Source organism: Eumetopias jubatus, unplaced genomic scaffold, assembly GCF_037043125.1.
Source record: "Eumetopias jubatus isolate StellerSeaLion01/CBP00866 unplaced genomic scaffold, mEumJub1_p1.0 scaffold_10, whole genome shotgun sequence".
Taxonomy (NCBI): Eukaryota; Metazoa; Chordata; class Mammalia; order Carnivora; family Otariidae; genus Eumetopias; species Eumetopias jubatus.
Genome location: NW_028274816.1, coordinates 123,536,775 through 123,556,016, shown reverse-complemented (window position 1 = coordinate 123,556,016; position 19,242 = coordinate 123,536,775). Strand labels below are relative to the sequence as shown.

The following is a 19,242-nucleotide window of genomic DNA, read 5'->3' as shown; positions in this document are numbered from 1 at the left end:
TACATGTCTTTCTCTGATTGACTTATTTCGCTCAGCATAATCCCCTCCAGTTCCATCCACGTCATTGCAAATGGCAAGATCTCATTCCTTTTGATGGATGCATAATATTCCATGACACACACACACACACACACACACACACACACACACCCCACATCTTCTTTATCCATTCATCTGTCGATAGACATCTTGGCTTTTTCCACAGTTTGGCTATTGTGGACGTTGCTGCTATAAACACTGGGGTGCACGTACCCCTTTGGATTCCTACATTTGTATCTTTGGGGTAAATACCCAGTAGTGCAATTGCTGGGTCGTACGGTAGCTCTATTTTCAACTTTTTGAGGAACCTCCATACTGTTTTCCAGAGTGGCTGAACCAGCTTGCATTCCTACCAGCAGTATAGGAGAGTTCCCCTTTCTCCACATCCCCGCCAACATCTGTTGTTTCCTGACTTGTTAATTTTAGCCATTCTGACTGGTGGGAAGTGGTATCTCATTGAGGTTTTGATTTGGATTTCCCTGATGCCAAGTGATGTTGAGCACTTTTTCATGTGTCTGTTGGCCATTTGGATGTCTTCTTTGGAAAAATGTCTGTTCATGTCTTCTGCCCATTTCTTGATCGGATTATTTGTTCTTTGGGTGTTGAGTTTGATAAGTTCTTTGTAGATTTTGGATACTAGCCCTTTATCTGATAAGTCATTTGCAAATATCTTCTCCCATTCTGTCAGTTGTTTTTTGATTTTCTGGACTGTTTCTTTTGCTGTGCAAAAGCTTTTTATCTTGATGAAGTCCCAATAGTTCATTTTTGCCCTTGCTTCCCTTGCCTTTGGCAATGTTTCTAGGAAGAAGTTGCTGCGGCTGAGGTCGAAGAGGTTGCTGCCTGTGTTCTCCTCTAGGATTTTGATGGACTCCTGTCTCACATTTAGATCTTTCAACCATTTTGAGTCTATTTTTGTGTGTGGTGTAAGGAAATGATCCAGTTTCATTCTTCTGCATGTGGCTGTCCAATTTTCCCACACCATTTGTTGAAGAGACTGTCTTTTTTCCATTGGACATTCTTTCCTGCTTTGTCGAAGACTAGTTAATCATAGAGTTGAGGGTCCATTTCTGGGCTCTGTATTCTGCTCCATTGATCTATGTGTCTGTTTTTGTGCCAGTACCATACTGTCTTGATGATGACAGCTTTGTAATAGAGCTTGAGGTCCGGAATTGTGATGCCACCAGCTTTGCTTTTCTTTCTCAACATTCCTCTGGCTATTTGGGATCTTTCCTGGTCCATACAAATTTTAGGATTATTTGTTCCATTTCTTTGAAAAAAGTGGATGGTATTTTAGTAGGGATTGCATTAAATGTGTAGATTGCTCTAGGCAGCATAGACATTTTCGCAATATTTATTCTTCCAATCCATGAGCATGGAATGTTTTTCCATTTCTTTGTGTCTTCCTCAATTTCTTTCATGAGTATTTTATAGTTTTCTGAGTACAGATTCTTTGCCTCATTGGTTAGATTTACTCCTAGGTATCTTATGGTTTTGGGTGCAATTGTAAATGGAATCGACTCCTTAATTTCTCTTTCTTCTGTGTTGTTGTTGGTGTATAGGAATACCACTGATTCTGTGCATTGTTTTTATCTCCTGCCACTTTACTGAATTCCTATATGAGTTCTAGCAGTTTTGGGGTGGAGTCTTTTGGGTTTTCCACATAAAGTATTATATCATCTGCAAAGAGTGAGAGTTTGACTTCTTCTTTGCCGATTAGGATGCCTTCGATTTCTTTTTGTTGTCTGATTGCTGTGGCTAGGATTTCTAATACTATGTTGAATAGCAGTGGTGATAGTGGACATCCCTGCCATGTTCCTGACCTTAGGGGGAAAGCTCTTAGTTTTTCCCCATTGAGATTGATATTCGCTGTGGGTTTTTCATAGATGACTTTTCTGATACTGAGGTATGTACCCTCTTTCCCTATACTCTTCAGAGTTTTGATCAAGAAAGGATGCTGTACTTTGTCAAATCCTTTTTCCACATATATTGAGAGGATCATATAGTTCATGTTCTTTCTTTTGTTAATGTATTGTATCACGTTGATTGATTTGCGGATGTTGAACCAACCTTGCAGCCCAGGGATAAATCCCACTTGATCGTGGTGAATAAGCCTTTTAATGTACTGTTGGATCCTATTGGCTAGTATTTTGGTGAGAATTTTTGCATGCATGTTCATCAAGGATATTGGTCTGTGATTCTCCTTTTTGATGGGGTCTTTGTCTGGTTTTGGGATCAAGGTAATGGCCTCATAAAATGAGTTTGGAAGTTTTCCTTCCGTATCTGTTTTTTGGAACCATTTCAGAAGAATAGGTATTTAATTCTTCTTGAAAAGTTTGGTAGAATTCCCCTGGGAAGCCATCTGGCCCTGGGCTTTTGTTTGTTGGGAGATTTTTGATTACTGCTTTCATTCCCTTAATGGTTTTAGGTCTATTCAGGTTTTCTATTTCTTCCTGGTTCAGTTTTGGTAGTTGATACATCTCTAGGAATGCATCCATTTCTTTCAGATTATCTAATTTGCTGGCATAGTTGCTCATAATATGTTCTTATAATTGTTTGTGTTTCTTTGATGTTGGTTGTGGGATCTCTCCTCTTTCATTCACGATTTTATTTATTTGGGTCCTTTCTCTTTTCTTTTTGATAAATGGCCAGGGGATTATCAATCTTGTTAATTCTTTCAAAGAACCAGCTCCTAGTTTCGTTGATCTGTTCTACTGTTCTTTTGGTTTCTGTTTCATTGATTTTTCCTCTGATCTTTATTATTTCTGTTCTCCTGCTGGGTTTAGGCTTTATTTGCTGTTCTTTCTCCAGTTCCTTTAGGTGTAGGGTTAGGTTGTGTGTTTGAGACCTTTCTTGAGAAAGGCTTGTATTGCTATTTATTTTCCTCTTAGGACCACCTTTACTGCATCCCAAAGATTTTGAACAGTTGTGTTTTCATTTTCATTGGTTTCCATGAATTTTTTAAATTCTTCTTTAATTTCTTGGTTGACCCATTCATTCTTTAGTAGGATGCTCTTTAGCCACCATGTATATGAGTTCTTTCTGACTTTCCTCTTGTAATTGAGTTCTGGTTTCAAAGCATTGTGGTCTGAAAATATGCAGGGATGATCCCAATCTTTTGGTACCGGTTGAGACCTGATTTGTGACCTAGGATGTGATCTATTCTGGAGAATGTTCCATAGGCACTAGAGAAGAATGTGTGTTCCGTTGCTTTGGGATGGAATGTTCTGAATATATCTGTGAAGTCCATCTGGTCCAGTGTGTCATTTAAAGTCTTTATTTCCTTGTTGACCTTTTGCTTAGATGATCTGTCCATTCCAGTGAGGAGGGTGTTAAAGTCTCCCACTATTATTGTATTGTTGTTGATGTGTTTCTTTGATTTTGTTATTAATTGGCTTATATAATTGGCTGCTCCCATGTTAGGGGCATAGATATTTACAGTTGTTAGATCTTCTTGTTGGATAGACCCTTTAAGTAGGATATAGTGTCCTTCCTCATTTCTTATTTATAGTCTTTGGTTTAAAATCTAATTTGTCTGATATAAGGATTGCCACCCTAGCTTTCATTTGGTGTCCATTAGCATGGTAAATGGTTTTCCACCCCCTCACTTTCAATCTGGGGGTGTCTTTGGGTCTAAAATGAGTCTCTTGCAGATAGCGTATTGATGGGTCTTGTTTTTTTATCCAGTCTGATAGCCTGTGTCTTTTGATTGGGGCATTTAGACCATTTACATTCAGAGTAACTATTGAAAGATATGAATTTAGTACCATTGTATTGTCTGTAAGGTGACTGTTACTATATATTGTCTGTGTTCCTTTCTAGTCTGCTGCTTTTAGGTTCTCTCTTTGCTTAGAGGACCCCTTTCAGTATTTCTTGGAGGGCTGGTTTCGTGTTTGCAAATTCCTTTAGTTTTTGTTTGTCCTGGAAGCTTTTTATCTCTCCTTCAATTTTCAATGACAGCCTAGCTGGATATAGTATTCTTGGCTTAATATATCATGCCAGTCCTTTCTGGCCTGCCAGGTCTCTGTGGATAGGTCTGTTGCCAGTCTAATGTTTCTACCATTGTAGGTTACAGATCTCTTCTCCCAAGCTGCTTTCAGGATTTTCTCTTTGTCTCTGAGACTCATCAGTTTTACTATTAGTTGTCGGGGTGTTGACCTATTTTTATTGATTTTGAGAGGGGGTTCTCTGTGCCTCCTGGATTTTGATGCCTGTTTCCTTCCCCACATTAGGGAAGTTCTCTGTTATAATTTGCTCCAGTATACCTTCTGCCCCTCTCTCTCTTTCTTTTTCTTCTGGGATCCCAATTATTCTAATATTGTTTCATCTTATGGTATCACTTATCTCTTGAATTCTGCCCTCGTGATCCAGTAGTTGTTTATCTCTTTTTCTCAGCTTCTTTATTTTCCATCATTTGGTCTTCTATATCACTAATTCTCTCTTCTGCCTCATTTATCCTAGCAGTTAGAGCCTCCATTTTTTATTGCACCTCAGTAATAGCCTTTTTGATTTCGACTTGGTTAGATTTTAGTTCTTTTATTTCTCCAGAGAGGGTTTCTCTAATATCTTCCATGCTTTTCTCAAGCCCAGCTAGTATCTTTAAAATTGTCATTCTGAACTCTAGTTCTGACATCTTACTAATGTCCGTATTGATTAGATCCCTGGCAGTTGGTACTGTCTCTTGTTCTTTTTTTTTGAGGTCATTTTTTTTGTCTCATCATTTTGTCCAGAGGACAATAGATGAATGAGAACAAAATGCTAATAGGGTAACAACGACCCCAGAAAAAAATAAACTAAACAAATCAGAAGAGACCTGAAACCAGGTGAAAAGAAAGGAAAAGAAAGAAAAAAGAAAGAAAAAGAAAAAGATACAAAAAAAAAAAAAAAAGAATATGACCAAATATGATTAGGCTGGTGAATATAAATCAGTGCCACACACTAGATTTTGGGCATATTCTGGTCTGTGAGAAGAAACTGCCTCCCAAAATTTTGGGTAAATATGATGAAGGGATGGAATATGACTGTAAAGATGAAAATTATGAAAGATTTTATAAAAGGAATTGATAAGAAGTTGGTTGAAAAAAGAAAGAAGAGAAATTAAAAAAAAAGGGAGAGAATGTGATTAGGCAAGAGACTAGAACAAAGCCATACACTAGAGATTTAGGGTATATTTTGGTCTGTTAGAAGAAACTGTATCCCAAAATTTTAAAGAGGGAACAACTTAATATATTTACCAGAAATAAGGTTAACTACTATGAAGGGATAGAATATGACTCTAAAAATGAAAAATAAAAAGGATTTTTAAAAAAGGTATTGATAGGGGCGCCTGGGTGGCTCAGTTGGTTAAGCAACTGCCTTTGGCTCAGGTCATGATCCTGGAGTCCCGGGATCGAGTCCCGCATCGGGCTCCCTGCTCAGCAGGGAGTCTGCTTCTCCCTCTGACCCTCTTCCCTCTCATGCTCTCTATCTCTCATTCTCTCTCTCTCAAATAAATACATAAAATCTTTAAAAAAAAAGATATTGATAAAGATGTTCATTGAAAAAGGGAAAAAGAAAAATTCAAAAAAAATAGAAAAACAAGAAAATTAAAAAAAATTAACTTTGAAAGACTAAAGAATCGGGAAAAAAAAGCCATGAATTCTATGTGCAATATTCCCCTAGCGCTGGAGTTCGGCCGTTCTCATTGATCGGTTAACTTGGTCTTGGCTGGCGGTTCTTGCTGATCTTCTGGGGGAGGGGCCTGTTGCCGTGGTTCCCAAATGTCTTTGCCAGAGGGGAAATTGTCCCGCCCTTGCCGGTCAGGCTAAGTAATCGCTCGGGTTTGCTCTCAGGAGCTTTTGTTCCCTGCAAGCTTTCCGTACAGCTTTGGGGGACGAGAGTGAAAATGGCGGCCTTCCAATCTCCGCCTGGAGGAGCTGAGAACTCGGGGCCCCACTTCTCAGTGTGCCCCCAGAGAAAAACAGTCAGTCACTCCCATCTCCCCGTCTCTGGCCACACTCCGTGCTCACCTGGCCTGTGACCGAGCGTTTCTATCTCTGGCACCTGACCCCGTGTGGAGTCTCCAAACCCAGCAGATCCCTGTGGTGCGCTCCCGTGCCGCTCCTCCCGGGGGAGGAAGGGGAGTCTCCCTGGATCTGCTGCTTGTTGGGTCCCTGCTGGAGGAGCAGTGGCCCGACTGTGCCTCGGATCATGGTTTATGGCAACCCCAAGCTGACAGCCCACTCCTCGGCTCCGTCTCTGCAGCTGGCTTCCCCGCTCCGATACCTGGGAGCTCTGCTGCACTCAGGCACCCCCAGTCTTTCTGTGACCCCAAGGGTCCTGAGACCACACTGTCCCAGCCACGGTTCCACCCCCCGCTTAGCCACTGGAGCGACGTCCCTCAGCCGAGCTGACTTCTAGAAGTTCTGATTTTGTGCTCCGCTGCTCTATCACTTGCCAGAAGCTGCTGACGGAGGCCCCTCCCCCGCCATCTATCCTCCGGAATATCGCCTCGGATTCACTTCTCCGCACCTCCTACCTTCCAGAAAGTGGTCGCTTTTCTGTTCATAGAGGTCCTGCTATTCTTTTCTTCGATCTCCTGTTGAGTTCGTAGGTGTTCAGAATGGTTTGATCCCTGTCTAGCTGAATTCCTGGGACCAGACGAAATTTAGGTCTCCTATTCCTCTGCCATCTTGCTCCACAACTTAATTTTTTTAACTTAGCTCTATCTCGTTGATCTTTCTATGTCACTATAGAAAGATTAATCTCATTCTTTTTACCTGCTATGTAATATTTTATAGTTTGGGTGTATCATTATTTAGTCAATACTGTATTGATTTTACTTTGTTTTTTCAATCAAGTTTTAAAAATTATTGAAGTATAATTGACATACAATGTTATATTAGTTTCAGGTATACAGTATTCTGGTTTGACAGTTCTGTATATTACTCAGTGGTCTTCATGATAAGTGCAGTCACCATCTCTCACTATGCAGCGTTGTTACAACATTATCGACTATATCCCCTATGCTGTACTTTTCATTTTCATCTCCATGACTTACTTATTTTATAACTGGAAGTTTGTACCACTTAATCCCCTTCACCTATATCACCCATCCTCTCAGCCACCTCTCCTCTGGCAACCACCAATTTGTTCTCTGTATTTAAAAGTGTGGGGTTTTTTGTTCATTTGTTTTGATTTGTTTTTTGAAGATTTATTTATTTATTTGAGAGAGCGAGTGCACAAGTGGGAGGGTCAAAGGGGGAGGAAGGGAGAATCTGAAGCAGACTCTCTGTGCTGAGTAGGAGCCCGACACTGGGCTCGATCTCACAACCCTGAGATCACAACCTGAGCTGAAGCCAAGAGTCAAGCGCTTAACCTACTGTACCACCCAGGTGCCCCTGTTTCGTTTTTTAGATTTCATATATAAGTGAAGTCATACAGTATTTGCCTTTCTCTGACTTAGTTCACTTAGCATAATAACTTCTAGGTCCATCCACGTTGTTGCAAATGGCAAGATTGCATTCTTTTTTAATGGCTGAGTAATATTCCTGTGCACGTGTGCGTGTGTGTGTGCGTGTGTGTGTGTGTGTGTGTAACACTTTATCTGTTCATCTATTGATGGACACTTGAGTTGCTTCTATTGAGTTGGCTATTGTAAATAATGCTGCAGTAAACATAGGGGTGCATGTATCTTTTCAATTACTGCTTTATTTTCTTTGGGTAAATACCAGGTAATGGAATTACTGGATCATATGGTATTTTCATTTTTAATTTTTTGAGAAACCTCCACACTGTTTTTAACAATGATTGCACCAATTTACATTCCCATCAACAGGGCACAAGTGTTCCCTTTTCTTCATATCCTCATCAATACTTGTTATTTCTTACTGTTTTTGATATTAACCATTCATTAATATCATTGTTATTAACATATTAACATATTATTAACATATTAACCGACTGATGTGAAGTAATACCTCATTGTGGTTTTGATTTGCATTTTCCTGATGATTAGTGATGTTGAACATTTTTTCATGTGTTTGTGGGCCACCTTTATGTCTTGGAAAAATGTCTTTTCACGTGCTCTGTCCATTTTTCATTTTTTTAAAGATTTATTTATATGAGAGAGGGAGAGAGAGAGTGCAGAAGCGGGGCAGAGGGTAGGGGCAGTGGAAAAGGGAGAAGCAGACTCCCAGCTGAGCAGGGAGCCCGATGCGGGGCTCAATCCCAGGACCCTGGGGTTATGACCTGAGCCGAAGGGAGATGCTTAACCGACTGAGCCACCCAGGCACTCCCCCTCTTTTTTGCCCCCTTTGTCCATTTTTAAAATCAGATTATTTGGGTATTTGGGTGTTGTGTGAGTTGCTTATATATTTTGGATATTAATCCCTTATCAGTTATATCATTTGCAAATATCTTCTCCCATTCAGTAGGTTGCTGTTTCATTTTACTGATGGTTTCCTTGCTGTGCAAAAGCTTTTTATTTTGGTGTAGTCCCGATAGTTTATTTTTGCTTTTGTTTCCCTTGCCTGCAGAGACATATCCATAAATATGTTGTTAAGGCTGATATCCAAGAGATCACTCCCTATGTTTTCTTTTAGGAGTTTTATGGTTTCAGGTCTCATATTTAGGGGTTTAATCTATTTAGAGTTTGTTTTTGCATGTGCTATAAGAAATTGCTCCAGTTTCAATCTTTTGCACATAGCTGTCCAGTTTCTCAATACCATTTATTGAAAAGACAGTCTTCCTCATTGTATATTCTTGCCTACTTTGTCATAGATTGACAGTATAGGCATAGGTTTATTTCTGGGCTCTTTTTTCTGTTCCATTGATCTATGTGACTGTTATTGTGCCAGTACCATACTGTCTTGATTACTGTCCTTTTGTAGTATATCTTGACATCTGGGATTGTGATACCTTTAGTTTTTAATTCTTTCTCAAGATTTCTTTGTCTCTTTGAAGTCTTTTGTGGTTCTTTAGAATTATTTATTCCAGTTTGGTAAAAACACTTGGTATTTTGACAGGAATTGCATTGACTGTGCAGATTGCTTTGGGTGTATACACATTTTAATAATATTAATTGTTCCAATCCATGAGCATGGTGTATCTTTCCTCTAGTTTGTGTTGTCATCAGTTTCTTTCATCAATGTCTTATAATTTTAAGAGTATAGAGGTCTTTCACCACTTTGGTTAGGTATTTTCCTAGGTATTTTATTCTTTTTGGTACAATTGTAAATAGTGATCCCATTGACTTTTGCTGTGATTTCCCCATTATTGCCCCAACATTGTCTTTTTCATTTTTCAGGTCATTTGCTGTAGGAATTATTATGAAACTGAAATTTTCTTGTTACTCTGTTTCTTAGAACATCTGTTGTTCCCTGTTGGCTACAAGATAAAGTACAGAGTTTTCTAACTGTAATTCATTATCATCTGTCATTCTTTCATGTGTTCTCTGTACATTGGCTCCAATAAAATATGCACATGTTGTATATATTTTTTTTAAAGATTTTATTTATTTATTTGATAGGAAGAGACACAGTGAGAGAGGGAATACAAGCAGGGGGAGTGGGAGAGGGAGAAGCAGGCTCCACGCGGGGCAGGGAGCCCGACGCAGGGCTCGATCCCAGGAGCCTGGAATCATGACCTGAGCCGAAGGCAGATGCTTAACGACTGAGCCACCCAGGCGCCCCAACATGTTGTATATTTTTAAAGTGGCTTGACACATGGATTCTTTAGGGTTGGAGATGCCTAATAAATAATATTCCTCTTCCCTGCCCTAATTCAAAACCAAGAGTGGAAGGAGGAGGGCTGGGAGGGAAGTACTCAGGAATCAGCTGTCACCTTCCTACCTACCTTCCTTCCTTTCTTTTTTTTAAGATTTTATTTATTTACTTGAGATAGAGGATGAGAAAGAACACGAGGCGGGGTGGGGAGTAGGGAGGAAGGGCAGAGGGAGAGAGAGAAGAGAGAAGCAGACTCTGATCAGGAGTCCGACTTGAGGCTCGATCCCAGGACTCTGGGATCGTGACCTGAGCTGAAGGCAGACGCTTAACTGACTGAGCCGCTCTGGTGCCCTTTACCTTTATTTCTGATAACAGTTTTTAGAGTATGTGGCTTTTGATCCTGTGGGCAAATAGGCTTGCTAATACTTCACCTTGAATTGGACTCATCTACCCCATCCCTTGCACAGCTGGATAACTACAGACTTGCCTCACAGAAAAGCTTTTTACCCTAAAGGTGGAGAGCAAACCAGAATGCATTTTTTCTGCAGGAAGATATACCCAGAATGGAGAAGATGGCACTAAGCTGAGTATATACTAAATTTGTGATAATATAAGGGGATAAGAATTCTTATACACAGTTCTCATTGTTGCCTTTTTGCATTTTTTTTAATTCAAATCAAGATTCCAGCAAAGTTCAAACATTGCATTTGGCTGAAAGTCTCTTTTAAAGAGCACTTTTATTTGTTTACTGTAACTGGATTTTACCTTCTCTCTCTCTCTCTCTCTCTCTCTCTCTTTTTTTTTTTTTTTTGCAGGTTAGAGCAGTCAGAGAGTCTTGAGGAAAACCAACGGAACCTTCTTCAGATGACTGAAAAGTTCTTCCATGCCATCATCAGTTCCTCCTCAGAATTCCCCCCTCAGCTTAGAAGTGTGTGCCACTGTTTATACCAGGTATGCTTAAGCCTAGAGAGCACCATTATTAATCCAAAGCTGAAGTAAAAAGAATGCCTTACTAAAGAGGGATTTAGCTGCTGATAGTGGGTGGTTGAAAATATGGAGTCAATGTGGATGACTAATACATTAAGAATTGTTGGAGTTGGCTTTGAAAAAACTTAATATTGCTCAAACTATCAGGAGATAGTTTGAAGTATTTTAAGGGAGTACTAAAAATAATAAATTTTCCTTGCATTGGAAGCAAGTTTAAAATACACAGAATCTATTGGGTATAATAGACATGGTTGAAATAAGATATATTATGGAATTTTTTTGGTTATCTTTTGCCTGAATTACTCATAGGGTATTTCACATGTGAGGCAGCTCTACTCCTTGCTTTTTATACTGTTGAAATGCTTGATTTATAATTTTGATGTCTTCTTAAAGATGTCATGTGTTCTTGTCAGGTTTTTCTAGGACAAACTAATCTGTTTATTTTATATAGAATGCTACTTATAAAATATATTGCATCATCATTCAGATCAAGTTATTACGCTTTCTAGCACTAGCACTGCAATAATGCTTCTGGGTTCAGATGTCCAGTCATCCCCTTTATATTGAGGAAATTAGGTCTCTGTTCTTTTTATGGCTTTCACTGTGTTTTTGAATTGCATATGTAGTTTCAAGGATGATTTAATCATTCCAGGGGAAATGAGTGCAGATTTATATTAGCCTGTTTAAACTGTGATTCTGGAAGAAACATTAGTGGGTCTGGAGTTTGGGACAGGGGTGGGTACAGGGGAAAGAATTTATGCATTTACCAAAACCCTTGCCTTTGTGTCTTTTTCTTTGCAGAGTCATCCCCAGCCATTTGTTTTTTAGCACAGGGCTTCAGTTGCTTAGAGACATTAGCAAGATCAGTGAAATCACCATTTTAAAAAGTTATTTCAGGCTGCTCTGTGTGAATCATTCCCCCATTGCTATTTATAAAGATGTTTCTGCTGTATCTATTAAAAAAAAACAAAAAACTTACCACCAGAAAACAGTTAACAAAATGGCAATAGTAAGTCCTTTCCTATCAGTAATTACTTTAAATATAAGTGGATTAAGTTTTCCCAATTGAAAGACATAGAGTGGCTGAATGGATAGCAAAACAAGATCCAAAAAATACAAGACATTCATGTTAGCCCTAAAGACACACATAGACTGAGAGTGAAGGGATGGAAAAAGTCATTTCAAGCAAATGGTAACCAAAAAAAAAAAAAAAAAAAGCAGGGGTAGTTATACTCATTTCAGACCAAATAGATTTTTAAACTAAAAGTGGTAAAAAGAGACAAAGAAGGTCATTATATAATAATAAAAAGGGGTTAATACATCCAGAAGATATAATAGTTATAAATATTTATGTGCCCAACATGAGAGCACCTAAATATATAAAGCAAAAACTAACAGACCTAAAAGAAGAAATGAATAGTAATACAGTATTGGTTGGGGACTTTAATATCCCACTCTCAACAATGGATAGATCATCCAGACAGAGAATAAGGAAACAGCAGATTTGAACAACACTTACAGACCGAATGGGCCTAACAGACATATATCGACCATTCTAACAGCCACAGAATATACATTCTTCTCAAGCATACGTGGAACATTTTCTAGGATAGACCATATGTTAGGCCACACAAGTTTTAGCAGATTCAAGAAGATTGAAATCATACCAAGTATCTTATCTGACCACAGTGGTATGAAGCTAGAAATCAATTACATGAGGAAAACTGGAAAATAGGTGAACACATGGAAATTAAATACTACACTGAACAATTAATGGATCAAAGAAGAAATTAAGGGGGAAATAAAAATGTTTGTTGAGATAAATGAAAATGGGAACACAGTATACCAGAACACGTGGGATGCAGGAAAAAGCAGTCTAAAAGGGAAGTTCATAGCAATAAACACCCCCGTTAAGAAGCAGGAAAGATCCCAAATAAGCAACCTAACTCTCTGCCTTAAGGAATTAGAAAAAGAACAAACTGAGCTCAAAGTTAGCAGAAGAAAGGATATAATAAAGATTAGAGCAGAAATAAATGAAATAGAAATAACTACAGAACAACAGTAGAAAAGATTAACCAAACTAAGAGTTGGTTCTTTGAAAAGATAAACAAAATTGACAAACCTTTAGCTAGACTAACAAAGGAAAAGAGAGGAAGGAGCGAAATCAACAAAATTAGAAATGAAAAAGGAGATACCACAACTGATACCACAGAAATTGAAAGGATTGTAAGAGGCTACTGTGAACAACTATATGTCAACAAACTGGACAAACTAGAAGAAATGGAAAAATTCTTAGAAACATACAACTTACTAAGATTGAGGAAGAAGTAGAAACTCTGATAAACCAATTACTATAAAATTCTCCCAATAAAGAAAATCCCAGGACCAGCTGGTTTCACTGGTGAATTTTACCAAACATTTACAGAAAAATGAACACCAATCCTTCTCAAACTCTTACAAAAAGCTGACGAGGAGGGAACAGTCTAAACTCATTTTATGAAGCCAGCATTACCCTGATACCAAAACCAGAAAAGGACACTGCTAGAAAAGAAAACTGCAGTCCAGTCAATATCATTGATGAGTATAGTTGCAAGAATTCTCAATGAATTAGTAGCAAACTGTGTTCAGCAGCATATTAAAATGATCACATACTACGGACAAGTGGAATTTATCCTGGGGTTCAAGGATGGTTGAACATACACAGATCAATCAGTGCAATATATCACATTAATACAATGAAAGAAAATAATCATATGGTCATCTCAATAAATGCAGAAAAAGCGTTTGACAAAATTTAACATCCCTTCGTGATAAAAACTCTTAATAAGTTAGGCGTAGAAGGAACATATGTCAACATAATGAAGGCCATAAATGACAACCATACAACTAATGTACTCAGTGGTAAAAGGTTGAAAACGTTTCCTCTAAGATCAGGAACAAAACAAGGGTGTCTACTCTTACTGCTCCTATTCAACATAATAGTACAAGTACTACCTAGAGCAGTCAGGTAAGAAAAATAAAAAGTACCAGAATTGGAAAGGAAAAAGTAAAATTGTCTACTTGCAGATGACATAATTTTATATATAGGAAACCCCAAAGACAACCAAAAAGCAGAACTGATCAGTGAACTCAATAAAGTTGCAGTATACATAGTTAACATACAAAAATCAGTAGCATTTCTATACACTAACAAATTTATGAAAAAAATTGATCCCATTTACAGTAGCATCAAAACAATAAAATGCTTAGGAATAAATTTAAGGAGGTGAAAGATCTCTGCTGGAAACTATGACATTGATGAGAAAAATTGAAGAAGACACAGATAAATGGGAAAGGTATCCTATGTTCATGGATTGGAAGAATTAATCATTTAAATATGAATGCTCCCAAAAGCTATCTATAGATTCAGTGTGATCTCTATCAAGTTTTGAATGGCCTTTTTCACAGAAGTAGAAAAAATACTCCTAAAATTTGTATGGAACCACAAAAGACCCCAAATTGCCAAAGCAGTCTTGAGAAAGAAGAATGAAAGAGGTACCACACTTCCTGATTTAAAGCTACAGTCATCAGAACAGTATGTATTGGCATAAAAATGGGCAGATTGACCAGTGGAACAGAATCAAGAGCCCAGAAATAAAGCCAAGCATATATAGTCAACTAATATTTGACAAGCGAGCCAAGAATACTCAATGGAGAAAAGACAGTCTTTTCAATAAATGGTGCTGGGATCACTGAATATTCATATGTAAAAAAAATGAAACTGGAACCATCTTATACTCTCACACAGATTAACTCAAAATGGATTAAAGATTTAAATGTAAGACTTGAAACCATGAAACTACTAGAAGAAAACATAGGAATAAAGCTTCTTGGCATGGATCTTGGTAATGATTTTTTTGGAGGTGACACCTAAAGCACAACAAACTCAAAAATAAATAAGTGAGACTACATTAAACTCGAAAGCTTCTGCACAGCAAGCACACCATCAACAAAGTGAAAAGACAACCTATGGAGTGGGAAAAATATTTGCAAACCATATATCTAATAAGGGGTTAATATTAAAAATATATTAAAAACGTACACAATTTTCAGTACAAAAAAAAAAAACACCATCCCAGTTTAAAATGGGCAGTGGACACTTGTGAATAGACATTTTTCCGAGGAAGTTACATGAAAGGCCAAAAGCTAACATGGAAAGATGCTCAACATCACTAATCATTAGGGAAATACAGATTAAAACCACAGTGAGATAGCACCTCACACCTGTTAGAATGGCCATCATCAAAAAAACTAGAGATAACAAATGCTGACATGGATAGAGAAAAATGGGAACCCTTGTGCACTGTTGGTGTAGTTGCAAGTAGGTATAGCTAATATGGAAAATCCTCAAAAAATTTAAAATAGAACTACCATATCATTCAGCAATTCCAGCTCTGGGGATATATTGAAATGAAGATACTAACTCAAAAAGATATCTGCACCCGCAGGTTCATAGCAGCACTACTTAGAATAGCCAAGACATGGAAACAACCCAAGTGTCTATCAATAGATGAATGGATTAAAAGAACTGTGGGTATATGGACAATGGAATATTAATCAGCCATATAAAATGAGGAAATCTTACCATTTGTGACCATGTACATGGCCCTTGAAGGTATTATGCTAAGTGAAATAAGTCAGAGACAAATACTGTATGATTTCATTTATATGTGGAATCTTAAAAACAAAACAAAACTCATGGAAAAAGAGATCAGACTTGTGGTTATCAGAGGTGAAGTTTGGAGGCAGAGGAAATTGGAGGAAGGTGGTCAAGTGGATTTCTGAAGTGCCAGTGGCTTTGACTTGACTTAAAAGTAAATGGTTACTGACTGTCTGATTACATGACTTACTAGATTTTAGTAGAAACTCTTCATGTGGTTGTCATCCTAAAGGAAAAAAATTTTTTTTGTATCATCAGCAAACTTGGAGTCCAATTTGCAACCACGATTCTGAAAAGGTAAAAGGAACAGGGCTTGGCACTTTGTAAGTACTTAGGAAAATATTTAATGAAGGAATAAAACTTTCCCATCCATTCCACCCAAGTAAACAAGATGCTTGCCAGCTTTTATAGGAAGAGAGGGAGGTAGTGAAAATAAATCAGAAAATAGAGTAAGGTGATCATTTGTGGCTTATTAAGCATTATGTGTTGTGCTTTTTAAAGCACTCCATAATAAAACATCCTGTATTATAACAGACCTGAATTATATTAAATATTTCACATAAGATTATCCTTTTTAAGAATACTGTTTAAATGTTGTGTCAGTGTGTTGTTTTGAAGTATTGGGGAAATTTGTTGGGAGTACTATAGAGCAAAAGTGCTGTATTACTTATAAATAAGGTTTTGTTTTTTAATAAGTGATTGATAACAGGGAATTTTACATTTACTAATTAAAAGAAAGAAAAAAAACTTTGATCTCAAGTTATTCTTTCATTGAGTCTCCTACCAGAAGTCATTTTCCCCTTAGTTTGCTCTTTTATTCATCTTTCTTCTTCTGGCTTTCTCTTGCCCTTTTGACTTTGGCAATAACATAATGGTACCTTTGTACTTTGGTCTTCTGCTGGGAGGGATAGTACTTGATTGTTTCCTCGAGTAAATATGGCTCCTGCTTTGGGACTTACTTGGAAAATTTTGAAAGCTAAGTGAGGATATTGCTAGCTAAACTTCTCTGAGTGTTAGTTCCCTTTTCTTGAGTTCATATTTTTGACTGTTAAGCCTTTTTTGAATCATGCTTTAACCAGGTCTCTTATTTTTTATGCCCCCTTACATAGTGGACTGGGTTAAGATTATGTAGGGATAGCCAACTGTGAACATGTGTTAGATTTATAATTAAGGCATTTTCTCATGTATTATTTCTACTTTTCCTCCTCATAGTTTTGGAAGACAGGTTTTCCCTGCTATCCCAAAGTAGAATGTTCCTGTGAAACCTTTTGTAAGCCAAAGTGGCATAAAGGGAAGAAGCAATTACTATTAATTCATATGGAAAATTTTTTAGTGTTCCTAGACCCCCAAAATAACCAACCAAATCATGCCACATAACACATAAAACCTAAAATAACATATAGTAAAAACAGGAATAATACAATAAATACACAGCCTGTAGAAAGTACAAATAATTTATGTACAGTATAGTTTCACTTACCAGAATTGGGACGACAGCAAGCACACCAGAGGGCTGACAGGTGGTGATGGTGGTGTGGTGTTAGTCTGGGGTGTTGAAGGTTGGGGTGGTGGGAGGTAGAGGAATATAGAGTATAGGAGAGAGAGGAAGAGTGTCATCTATTAAAATCACTGTCTAAATCCATCAGTGCAAGCAGGTCACTAATGTCTATACCTTCTTCTATGTCTGCCTACCTCGATGTCAAAGGTCCAGGTTCATCCTCTGCTGTGGCTAATGTGGCTGATGTGGAAAGCTTGAAATACAACAGTATGCTCAACTGCTTAGCCTCTCGCATTTTCTTATACTACAGTTATTTGTAGGCATTCAAAACATTCTGTAAACCTGCCTCTAAACCTACATGCCCTTTCAAAATTAAAGCTGTACTTTTCTGCAGTCACTGCAGCACCGTCCATCATAGCAAAAATCTCATGTGCTTCACGTTCAGTTCTTGGATAACTTCACTTTTAGGCCGTTCACTGTTGTGTTCAGTGTCGATTGGTGTTCTTTCCTCTTGCAATTGTATCAGCTCTTCATCTGTCAATTCTTTTTTTTTTTTCAAAATGTTTTTTAAAACTTAATACAGTAATACTTGTATTTCTTTTTTTTTTTTCATCTGTCAATTCTTGATCGTGGGATGCCAAAGCCTTCAACATCATTTTCATCAGTTTCCACAAACCAAGCTTCCTTAGCCAAAGTCAGTATTGCCATATTTACTGTTGTTGGTTTGAAGCCTTTAAAATTGTTCCCTACTTCAGGAGACAGTCCTCTAAGCACCGTTTCACATCCAGACTGTTACCCTATCAAAAGCATCTCCAGAGTTGGTGATTGCCGTTTTATATTGTAGTCTTTCCAGATCCCTTGTAAAGATGTTTTGGAATTGGCTTCTCTGTCAATGGCACTTACGATAAGATGTGTCATGTTTTGCATATAGTAAGCCTTAATTGTGGCTATTAGGACTGGGACACATGGTTGTATCAACAACATCATATTTGGCAGGAAGAACACACAGGAATGTTATTGCCGTACTCAGTAATGCCAGGTGGATGAGCAGCACAATTTTCAACAATCAGAAGACACCTATTATCAAGATTATTTTCTCTACAGTATTTTCAACAAAAGGACTAATGTACTCAAAAAAATCACTTGGATATTCCAACTGCTTGGATGTGAATGAAACACAAGAAGTGTATTCTTATCAATGGCTTTAAGTGCCCTGGGATTTTCTGAGTGGTACACTAGTAGAGGCCTAAGGACAGCGTCACCAGTGGTGGTAGTGGTGGGCATTAAGCCTGTCCTTTGATGCCTGTGTCCCTTAGCCTGCTTTTCTTCTATTGAAATAAATGTCTTGCTCAGAAGTTTTTCCAATAATAAATTGAAGTTAAATACTTATATGAATAACCACCTGCTATAATTATTTTTGTCAGTTCTTTTGGGAACTTTTCAGCAGCTTCATTATCAGCTGCAGCACTCTTTCAAGTTACGAAGCTGCCCTTGCTTCAAAGTCGATGAAACCACCCAATTTGAGTAAATTTTGAGTTACGAAGCTGCCCTTGCTTCAAAGTCGATGAAACCACCCAATTTAAACTACCTTTAAATTCTACTTTTACAACACTTTGATCATCATTGCCCAGTACTTTCGTTTCGGCTTACTAAAAAAATTGATTTATCCTGAAGTGTAAGATAACTTAATGGAACACCATGCTTTGTTCACCCACCAATCCACTCAAGCAATAGACTCCATTGCATCCATTACTGGATGCTGACTAAAAGAGACCACTTTCCTACTGGCAGAACCAATTAGTAACTTCAGCAACTTTGAAGATTGTTTCTGTCTGAGTAAATAGTATGAAGGGTGGATGCAGGCAAGTTCAGTGCATACACAGTGTCTTTATTTCATTCACCACAATTGAAATGCTTAATTACATCCAGTTTATGCCAAGTGAAACACCCTTACAAACAGGATTTTCTGATACCTTAGGACACATCTTGCTTATGGATGCACACAATAAATGGAGATAAAGCACAGATGCTCATAGACAAGTTCAGAGCTGTGGCAACTTGGGAGGCTGAGATGCTGAATGTAGCTCCTGGAGAAGGAACTTGGCAGCCACTCAATGCTTGGGGGGTATGCTGCCTCTAATGGCTGGCTGCAAAACAAACACTGATTGCAATATTCGCTTTTTGCTATTTTCCCTGTAAAAGCAAAGCCTCTTTGGATTTCTTTTTTTTTTCTTTTTCAGTACGTGCCCTCTTTAATACCCATCACCAGACTAACCCACCCCCCCACCCCCCTCCCCATTCTTCTTTTTTTTAACATA

At 38.0% G+C, this 19,242-nt stretch overlaps 1 protein-coding gene across 5 annotated transcripts in view; it reads left to right on the top strand.

Annotated features, from left to right (window-relative positions):
* Positions 1–19,242, top strand: part of NF1 (neurofibromin 1) — a 276,151-nt gene that overhangs the window by 140,709 nt on the left and 116,200 nt on the right. For all 5 annotated transcript variants that reach the window (XR_015769362.1, XM_028109132.2, XM_028109129.2 and 2 more), the window contains exon 30: positions 10,556–10,691. Coding sequence is in view for 4 of the 5 variants with exons in the window: in XM_028109132.2 (XP_027964933.1) it covers positions 10,556–10,691 (136 nt within the window). In the remaining variant the exon portion in view is untranslated. The remainder of the gene's footprint in view (positions 1–10,555; positions 10,692–19,242) is intronic.